Source organism: Otolemur garnettii, unplaced genomic scaffold (genome assembly GCF_000181295.1).
Source record: "Otolemur garnettii isolate 467f Iridium unplaced genomic scaffold, OtoGar3 scaffold00096, whole genome shotgun sequence".
Classification (NCBI taxonomy): Eukaryota; Metazoa; Chordata; class Mammalia; order Primates; family Galagidae; genus Otolemur; species Otolemur garnettii.
This window is the reverse complement of record NW_003852491.1, coordinates 1,765,912-1,776,438: the sequence shown is the minus strand read 5'-3', so window position 1 is coordinate 1,776,438 and position 10,527 is coordinate 1,765,912. Positions and strand designations below refer to the sequence as shown.

The window sequence follows — 10,527 nt, the reverse complement described above, 5'->3', positions numbered from 1 at the left end:
TAGAGTGCCGTGGCATCACAGCTCACAGCAACCTCCAAGTCCTGGGCTCAAGCTAGTCTCCTGCCTCAGCCTCCCAAGTAGCTGGGACCACAGGCGCCCGCTACAACGCCTGGCTATTTTTTGGTTGCAGCCATCATTGTTTGGCAGGCCCAGGCTGGATTCGAACCCTCCACCTTGGGTGTACATGGATGGCTCCTTAGCCACTTGAGCCACAGGTGCCGAGCCCAGAACTTTAACAGAAGAAATAAAAATAAGTTTCTTCTATCTACGATTTTAGGGAAAGAGGCGTCTGTTAGTTTTAGTTCTGGCAAGAAGCCTCCCATTCCCCTGCGAACCTGAAAAGCTGCACAGCGCGGCCAGAAGGATGCAGTTCCATCAGGAGCCGCCAGGAGCCGCCACCTCCAGAGGCTCCTGGAAGCGCCGCTCTGTACGTGGCCTGCGCGTGGTCAGAGAGGAATCCTGGGCTGGAGGCAGCAGCGCAGTGCATCTTGGGTCAGCGTAGCCATGGCGGCTCGTGTCCTTTACTCCTGTGTCCGCCGCCTGCCCGCGGCCTTCGCGCCGCTGCCCCGGATTCCCACGCTAACTGCGGCCCGACCGCTCAGCACTGTTCTGTGCCTCGCGGGGAGCCGGACAAGGCCCGGGGCTTCGCAGCCGTCCTCGGTGCTCGCGCAGGTGACTCGCGGTGACTTTGCTGGGGCTTGGCAGGGGTCAGGGATCTGGCCCGCTCGGAAGTGGGGGTGGGAAACTGGGCAGCCGGGCCGCGCCTACTGCAGGTAGGGGCGACCCAGGGGACGGTTGGCTCACTCCCCAGCCCTGCTGCTTAATGGTGTTTGGTTTTTACACCTGCCGGGAAGCCAGGTGACCTAATGATTACGAGCAAGAGCACAGATGCTTGAGTTCAAATGCTGGATGCCCCTTTCCGAAACTTTGGACAACTGTCGTAACTTCGCCAAGCCTTACGACTAAACTGCAAAATTGGGATACTAGTCTCTACCTTGTGGCGCGGCAGTGAGATTTTAGACGGGATAATAAGGATAGAGCCCCTAGTGCAATGGTTAGTAGACTTTCACAGTATTGGCCGCCGTTAGTTGTAATGGTATCGGTGCAAAGAGGAAGCCACACTGGCCTACACTCTTGTCCAGAGCAGTTCTCAATTCTGTTTTAATTTTCCTCTGGCACCTTTGCCTACTGGGCCTACTGTAAGTAAAGCTAGGAAACAAGTTGTATGTAGCTTTCTTATCTGATGAAAAATATGTGGAAGACAGCAACTCACTGAGGTGGGTTGGCAGTGATTTTCAACCCTAGCTGCACATTCAAATCACCTGGTAACTTAGAATAAATTCCTTGCTCCCCTTTCCTTCTCGCTGATTTACTTCTCTATGATGAGACCCTGGCATGGCTTTTTTTTTTTTTTTTAAGTTTTCAGGTTGACTCTGAAATGCAGTCAAGATTAGAACTACTGCCTTAAGGTAGGATAGACTCCTAAGGTCAAATTATGAAACCTTTTTTCAAACTCAAGGACTTCATGTAATAGTGATTTCAACCTTGACTGCGTGTTAAAATAAAAAATAAGGATGCCCAGGCTGAATTAATTGGAATCTAGAAATGGGGCCTGGATGACGATTTTTAAAAGTCACCAGGTGTTTTTATGTATCACCTTACAAATTTTTTTCAGAAACATGATTAAAAGCAGCATCTGTCATAATAGAAATTGTTGCATTTAAATAACAATATATTGGAAAATGTTTAAATTTTACCAGCCTGATGAAAATGAACCACTTAGGTGTACTTTTTTTTTTTTTTTTGGCAGTTTTTGGCCAGGGCTGGGTTTGAACCCGCCACCTCCCTCATATGGGGCCAGCAGCCCTACTCCTTTGAGCCACAGGCACAGCCCAAATTAAGTGTACTTTAAAAGGTGGTGGGGTGGGATTTCTTTGATCTGAACAATCAGGAAGATTTTGTTTGTGGAATTTTCCCACCTGAGCAGTCCTCCCTGGATCCCAGGCAGCTGCTGGACTGAGCCCCAAACTGCTGGACTTGTCAGGTGATAGGTTTTAAAATTTGTCATTGTAAATGAAACAATATTTGTGTGATGTCTGAGATGGAAAAGGTTGATTTAGTTCAAGAACTACAAACAGAATAGAAAGCTTTTCACTGTGAAATACAATATATTGCTTCCTGTCATGTATTTTTTAAGTACTTATGCATTGTGACATAGAAAAAAATCTGGCTAATTTATTTGACTGTACAAATACATTCTGATAATTTTTTTATATTTTCATAAACTTTTAAAGATGTAAAATTAGAGAATTTCATTTGTTCTTTGGAATCTTATGCCATTGTACATCACTACAGATTTTTCACTTTATAGAGCAAATTTTTCTTTTTTTTCTTTTTTAGAGACAGAGTCTTACTTTGTTGCCCTCGGTAGAGTACAACATCCTGCTCTTGGGCTTAGGTGATTATCTTGCCTTAGCCTCCCAAGTAACTGACACTATAAGTTCCCGCCGCAACACCCAGCCTTTTTTTTTGTTGCAGTTTGGCCGGGGCTGGGCTCGAACCCGCCACCCTTGGTATATGGGGACAGCACTCTACTCACTGAGCCACAGGTGCTGCCCAAGTGTAAATGTCTTAACACAATAATTAAGTAAATGAGGTGAGGGATATATTAACCAGTGCAATGTAAGCATTCCAAATTGTATACGAAATCAGCACATTGTACCCCATAAATGCATTAATGTATACGTGATCTATGTGTTTATGATTTAATAAAAAATAAATAAAAACACCAGCTATAAAACAGGAATAAACAACAAGGGTAGTGCTTTGATCCAGGCAGCCCCAAACCTAAACTGTGTAGCAGTCAGCGCATGAAAGAATTTCTGACAGTTCTGTGTGGTATGGTACCCAGATCTTTCCTCCCAGTCAACCAAAGTAGGTTACCAGGCAAATGGGATTGTAAGAAAATGGGAAAAGTGGAAGTTAGCACTAGATTTCTGGCTAGAGCCCCAGGTGACAGGGAGGGAATAGAGGTTGGTGAGCAGATGTTTAGGAGACAACTAAGTTTGACATGTCTGGGCTACCTGGATAGAGCTGTCTGGCTGGCAAGTCATAGAGTGACCTTTAAAGCCATTTCCTTAGTTTCCTCTAAGTTTCCCTCAGACACAGGTGGTCCTGAGTGGAGTACAAGGATTCCGATGGAAACTAATCAGCTTAAGTTACTAGTCCAGAGGGTAGTGGCCTGCGAGCAGTACCTTCTCTGACATCTGGAGGAGGCAGTTTATGTTGCATATGATTACGTATAGATCCAGGAACAACCCATGTTGGCTTTGGGGAGATGCCTGTCCATTCTATATCCTCCTTTTTTTCTTTAAACAGCTGAGACCCAGAAGGAGCAGTAGGACCCTCTAGGAGGCCATGCAGGAAGCCTGGGGGTGGGTAACCTAATTTTACTCTGCCTCAGTTTCCTCATTTACAAAGGGGGAGAGTGATAGTACCATACATCTCTTGGGATTGCCACGAGAGCTAAGGGAGCTGAAGTGCTTAGGGTAGTACCATAGCCTGATTTACTGATAAGGAATTAATTGAAAGACCAGAAGGGAGGATATGAGAGGGAAGGAATAGGATAAAGTGTTTAACGGGCAGGTCGTTGTTCTCATGATCCTTCTAGATAACCCTAAATAGCATTTGCCCTATGTATGTGTGCAGACCAGTGTGCTAAATCTCTTATCTCACTGATGCCTCACAACAATCCTGTGATTGCGGTGCTGCTGTTTATCCCCACTTTACAAATAAGGAAACTGAGGCACAGAAGGATTTAAGTCAGCAGTCCCCAACCTTTTTTGTCACCGGGGACTAGTTTCATGGAAGACAATGGATGACACAGGTGTGGTTTGGGGGGATGATTCAAGCACATTACATCTCCATCTCAGAGCATCAGGCATTAAACTCTCATAAAGAGCACACAACTGGCTCGGGCCGCTAGGGCATCAGCCACATACACCAGAGCTGGTGGGTTCGAACCCAGCCCAGGCCTGCCAAACAACAATGACAACTATAACCAAAAAATAGCTGGGCATTGTGGCAGGTGCCTGTAGTCCCAACTACTTGGGAGGCTGAGGCAAGAGGATCATTTAAGCCTAAGAGTTTGAGGTTGCTGTGAGCTGTAACACCACAGCACTCTACCCAGGGCAACAGCTTGACACTCTGTCTCAAAAAAAAGCACACAACCTAGATCCCTCACGTGCAGTTTACAGTAGGGTTTGCCTTCCTGTGAGAATTTAATGCTGCTACTGATCTGACAGGAGGCAGAGCTCAGGTGGTGATAAGAGCAGTGGGAAATACACATTCCTTCCCTGGCCAGCAGCTGTACCTGCTTGTGTGGCCTGGTTCCTGACAGGCCCAGGGTTTGGACACTTGCCAAGGTGGAACAGCAGGCGTCAGCACTGAGGTGCAAGTGTAGGTACTCTAGTTCCAGAGTCTGAGCTCTTGCCTACCACATCTTTTTTTTTTTTGCAGTTTTTGGCCAGGGCTGGGTTTGAACCCACCACCTCTGGCATATGGGGCCAGCGCCCTACTCTTTGAGCCACAGGCGCGAGCCACAGGCGCTGCCCTCTTGCCTACCACATCTTACTGCCTCCTGCTGACCTCCCTGCAGCACCCCACTTTAGACTGGCATGTGGCCTCCACGTAGATACCCCTTTATTTAATTTAATCACATGGTGCCCACCTGGCCCCTACAGGTACTTGACAGTGCTGCTGGGGACAATGCTATACCTGGTAGGACACATGGATAGCTGTATACAAACTCCCCCAGGCCCCCAGCTTTTCTTTCTCTGTCTCTTTAGCATGAATTCTATCTGTACCATTTCTGTCTTTTAGAGATAGGGTGTCACTTTGCTATTGCCCAGGTTGGAGTGAAGTAGCACAGGCATAGCTTGTTACAGCCTCAAACTTCTGGGCTCTAGCAATCCTCTCACCTTACCTCCTGAGTATGCTTTACATAGGCATGCATTACCTCCACTGGCTAGTGTTTTATTTTTTGTAGGGACAAGGTCTCACTATGTTGCCCATGCTGGTCTTGAACTCCTCGCCTCAAGCTATCCTGCCTTGGCCTCCAAAAGTGCTGGGGTCACAGCATGAGCCACCATACCCAGCCATATACCATTTCTCTCTCTTTTTTTTCTTCCTTTTTCTATTTTATTGAGACATAGCTTCACTCTGATGCCCTGGGTAAAGTACTACAGTATCACAACTCAAAGAAACCTCGAACTATTGGGCTAAAATGATCTTCTTGCCTCAGCTTCCCTGGTAGCTGGGACTATGGGCATCCATCACTCCTGGCTAGTTTTTCTATTTTTAGTAGAGATGAGGTCTTTCTCTTGCTCAGGCTGGTCTTGAACTCTTGATGTCAGGTGATCCACCTGCCCTTGGCCTCCCAGAATGCTAGGTACTGACATGAGGCACCATGTCCTGCTCTGAGCAGTGTTTTAATTATGATTTTTCATAGACCTTTGTGCTGAGACTCACCTAAGCCCCAACAAGCAAATCTACTTTCTATAAGGAAACACCTTAAGAACTCCAAACCTCGGACTCGAACTCTTGGGCTCATGTGATCCTTCTACCTCAGCCTCCCTAGGAGCTGGGATTAAAGACATGTGCCACCACACCCAAGTTGCTCTATCTCATGGCCACAATTAGAATCAGATGATGTGTGTTCACTAAACCTGAAGAACCTTTGTGAAAAGCTATCTGTAGGCTTGTGCGTTGATACAGAGGCATTTCAGGTTCATTGGTAGTGTTTCCTTCCTGCCCTTGTTCTAGGTTCCAGGTCAAGTTACACAATTGTGCTGCCAGTACAGTGACGCTCCCCCTTTGACATTAGAGGGAATCAAGGACCGTGTTCTTTACGTCTTGAAACTGTATGACAAGATTGACCCAGAGAAGGTAACTGATGGTGGTTTAAATTTTTTTCTATTTAATCACAAAGTACAAAATGCACTAGATCCAAAAGGATATTTAGTAAAATGTCTCCCTGGTTCCCAGCCACCTAGTCCCTTCTAGGAGACATGCAATGGTTCTACCCTCTTAAGTGCCTTTTCGGAGATACACAATGCATATGTAGGGAAGTATACACACATGTATGAATATTATATCTCCCACCTTTTTTAAAAAATGCAAGTGGTACACTTTTTTTTTTTTTTGAGAGAGAGTCTCAGTATGTTGCCCTCAATAGAGTGCCTTGGCATCACAGCTCATAGTAACCTCTAACTCTTGGGCTTAAGCAATTCTCTTACCTCAGCCTCCAAGTCCCAAGTAGCTGGGACTAAAGGCACTCACCACAATGCCTGGCTATTTTTTTTTTGTTGTAGTTGTTTAGCAGGCCCAGGTTGGGTATGAACCTGCCAGCCCCAGTGTATGTGGTCTGCACCCTAACCACTGAGCTAGGGGCGCTGAGCCAGTGGTAGTATATTTTAAAACACTGTTCTGCCTTTTGCTTTTTTTAACTCGTGGATTTTTTTCTCACAGTGATACACAAAAAATTCCTTCTTTAATAACTGAATCTGTTGTGTGGGTAACATGTTTTTGATAGGGGTTTTTGAAGACTTCTTTCTGGTGATCTTGAGTTCTAAATTAAAGGCAGAGCTATAATAAACAATTTGTAATTGGAAACTGCCTACAGTTTACAATAGTCTGCTATTTGTAAAGTGCAGAGTCTTAGTTGTCAGTAAGGCAGCAAGAAAAACCAAAGTCCCTCAGATGTCATTCGGACCAGTAATCAAAGATCTTAGTAAATGTGTAGAGTGAAGTCCTTCATTAAGTTTGCATATAAGTTAACCATTTCAAAACAAAGTTGGATCAAATAAAGCATATCATGTATATGCTAGCACAGGTTAAATATGTAATGATGGTTATGGCCTCTTTACATTTAAAAAAGTATCTTCCATGTAATGATTAAGTGGAATCATAGCACTGTTACCTTGGGAAGCAAATGCGTTCAGAGACTAAATTTTGTATTCATGATAAATTTGAGTGTATTCATGATAAATTTGAGTGTATTCATGATAAAAGGACTTTTGTGTTTGGTATTCCTTTCTTGCAGCTTTCAGTAAATTCTCATTTTATGAAAGACCTGGGCTTAGACAGTTTGGACCAAGTGGAGATTATCATGGCCATGGAAGATGAATTTGGTAAAATACAGGCTTCATCTTATATTTTTTCTGTCTGTATTTTGTGATTCTTGTTTTAGGTGATTAAACTGAAATGCTGGGAGTCTGAATGGAATTGGAATAAAATCTTAATAGAAGCAGTAGCATCCACTTACCCCCACCTCTGCTCCCCTACCTGCCCACTCTTAGGTGAAATAAACATTAGGGACAATGCATTTATTCAGTAAGCACTTAATACATGCTAACAGAGTGACCTGTGAGTGTGGTACTGATAGGTGAATGACTGGAAAAGGCCTAGAGGAGTATGGAGCAGATTCTTAAGAAGGGGTTCCAAAATGAAGGGTGAGTATCACCTGTGGAGATGCTCATAGCACCTTAGTCCCTTCATGATTAGAGTAACAAGAGCCAGGTGGAAGTAGCAAGGTGTGCCGAGGACAAGACAAACACACAGCCCTGTGGCCTTGGTCCCCTATAATGCTTCATACGCACACTCCAAGTCATCTTTGTTTGGTATTGTTTGTTTTACAAATAGGACCTTTATGAGGCTTCATGTCTTATGTCTGGGTTAGCTGTTTGAATAGGAAGCCACAGGACTTGTGTCATCCTATGGGCAGGTCTTAGTTAAAATTCCTCACAGGTTATGCTGATTGGAGAGATCATATTGTTTGTATAGTGGTTAAGAATACCAGGTCTGGAATTGGACTTAGCCATGCATAAGCCTGGATAAGTTAAATTGTAGCTCTCAAAGCCTGTTTTTTAGCTGGAAAGCAAAGGAGATAATAGTAGGAAACTCAGGATTTGGATTGTTAAGTGAATTAAAGCTAGAGATTATTTATAAAATGGTAAGCACAGTGTTTGACCCCAAGTAATCACTCAGTAAACATAACTCAGTAACTATCAAAACCCAATAGTTCGTAAAAAGGACAGAAATGATACATGTTACAACATGATTGAACCTTGAGAACATGCTAAGAGAAGGAGCGCAGCATGAAAGACCACATACTGCCCTGTAGGATTCCTTTTATATGAAACGCCAAACGGAGACAAATCCATAGAAACAGATTTGTGGTTGCACGAATGGGGATGAGGGAGAGGGGCTGCTAATGGGCACTGGGTTTCTTTTAGGGGTGATGAAAATGTTCTAGAGTTAGATAATAGTGATGGTTGTACAACCTTTTGAATATATGAAAAACCACTGGATTATATACTTTACAAGAGGGAATTTTTTATTATGTGAATTCTGTCTTTAAAAACCCCAAACCAGTATACCCAACATGATATACATATGCCATATCTGGCTCACAACCTAAATGGAATTTAGGGTTGCTGGAAATTTTTGATACAAATGTAGGCATTATAGAAGGGTCAGGTGCTTGCAGTTGTAAAGGATTTTCTTTTACACTCACGTTGTTGTAAATTTTTCTTTTAGGGTTTGAAATTCCGGATATAGATGCGGAAAAGTTAATGTGTCCACAAGAAATTGTAGATTACATTGCAGATAAGAAGGATGTATATGAATAAAAAATCAGGTAAATAATCTGTCTTTTTTATAAAATGGCATTCTCCCATAGATTTTTCTTTTCATAATATTACATATTACACGGGTACAAATGTTTTGCTTACATGAATTTCTTTTGTATAGTTTCCGTCAAGGTTGTAAGTGTGCCTCTTCCCCAGATAGTGTATATTGTACTGGTCTCCATAGAATTAGTGGTTCTTTTTTTTTTTTTTTTTTTTGTCACAGTGTCTCACTTTGTTGCCCCCACTAGAGTGCTGTGGTGTCATAACTCACGGCAACCTCAGACTCTTGGGCTCAAATGATTCTCTTGCCTCAGCCTCCCAAGTAGCTGGTATTACATGGGCCTGCCACAACGCCCGGCTATTTTTAGAGATGGGGTCTCGCTCTTACTCAGACTGGCCTCAAATTCGTGAGTTCACGCAATCTGCCCACCTCAGCTTCCCAGAGGGCTGGGATTACTGGTGTTTGTGGTTCTTCAAGAAAGGAAACTCAGGGCGGCGCCTATGGCTCAGTGAGTGGAGCACTGGCCCCATATACTGAGGGTGGTGGGTTCAGACCCAGCACCGGCCAAACTGCAACCAAAAAATAGCCAGGGCTCAGCATGTGTGACTCAAGCAGCTAAGGCACCAGCCACATACACCTGAGCTGGCGGGTTCGAATCCAGCTTGGACACAACCACACAACGACAGCTGCAACCAAAAAATAGCTGGGCATTGTGGAGGCGCCTGTAGTCCCAGCTACTTGGGAGGCGGAGGCAGGAGAATTGCTTGAGCCCAGGAGTTGGACGTTGCTGTGAGCTGTGATGCCATAGTGCTCTACTCAGGGCAACAGCTTGAGGCTCTGTCTCAAAAAAAAAAAAAAAAGGCCGGGCATTGTGGCAGGCACCTATAGTCTCAGCTACCCGGGAGGCTGAGGCAAGAGAATCACCTAAGCCCAAGAGCTAGAGGTTGCTGTGAGCTGTGATGCCACTGCACTCTACCAAGGGTGACAAAGTGAGACTCTGTGTCTAAAAAATAATAATAAAAGAAAGGAAACTCAAGAAAAACAAGAAATTCTTGACAAATTTTCACTGTTTCATTTTTTTTCTTTTTACAAAAGTGAGAGGGTCTGTGGGAGGGCATACTAGTTATGAAATGCAAGCCCCTTTCAATAATTTGCGACTTAAAGGGACCCCCCCGTAGTGATGATCATCCTCATGAGAGATTGAGAGCAGTCAATCCTGGACAGGACTCCCATGATTGTTAGTCCTTCTCATAAACACAGACCTGTCTTCTTCAGTTATCCAGCCTAGGTGATAGAGGCCTCATGTTTAAGAGGAGACTGTGGAGTCAGAGACACTTAAGTTTATTCTTAGCTCTGTCACTCTGTAAGCCTTATGCAGGGTGCTAAGATTTAAGCTTCAGTTTCCTGATGTGTAAAATGGGGATAATGATCTACCTGGGGCTTTTGTGAAAGTAAAACTGTATAGTGTATGTACATCCGTAATACAAGGCCTAATGTAAGAAGCTTCTCAGTAAATACCAGGTCTTATTATTTAGGCTGTAGGATAATCAAATAAACCTTTTGGAATCATATTGGCGTCTTTAACTGTTACCCTGAATTTAGCACCTTAAAGATGCCACTTAGAGTCAGTAATAATGCACCAAAAAGAAACACTGAACTTGTTTTTTCTTTCCCAGACCCTTCTGCTTCGCTGAGAGAAGACTCAGATGATAACTGGCGAGTGTCTGAAAGTGAGACATTTTGCCACTATTGCTGACTTTGACAGAGTAATTCTGTTGGACTTGTATTTAAATTGTGTAAGTGTTTTGTTCTTTGGAAATAAATCTGTAAAATCAG

The 10,527-nt window shown here is 43.9% G+C and overlaps 1 protein-coding gene across 1 annotated transcript; it reads left to right on the top strand.

The window, feature by feature from the left end:
- Nucleotides 1–457: 457 nt before the first annotated feature.
- NDUFAB1 (NADH:ubiquinone oxidoreductase subunit AB1) lies at nt 458–10,527 on the top strand. The gene is made up of 5 exons (XM_003795730.3): nt 458–672; nt 5,824–5,946; nt 7,103–7,190; nt 8,599–8,698; nt 10,368–10,527. The coding sequence occupies exons 1-4, from the start codon at nt 505–507 to the stop codon at nt 8,688–8,690; spliced, it is 471 nt and encodes a 156-aa protein (XP_003795778.1). The 5' UTR covers nt 458–504; the 3' UTR covers nt 8,691–8,698; nt 10,368–10,527.

Excerpts from the sequence above, each read along its gene's own strand:
- NDUFAB1 (XM_003795730.3), top strand. The coding sequence starts at position 505 with ATGGCGGCTCGTGTCCTTTACTCCTGTGTCCGCCGCCTGCCCGCGGCC. Across the intron at positions 5,947-7,102 it reads ACAAGATTGACCCAGAGAAG|CTTTCAGTAAATTCTCATTT; the intron begins GTAACTGATGGT and ends CCTTTCTTGCAG. Across the intron at positions 7,191-8,598 it reads GGCCATGGAAGATGAATTTG|GGTTTGAAATTCCGGATATA; the intron begins GTAAAATACAGG and ends TTTTTCTTTTAG.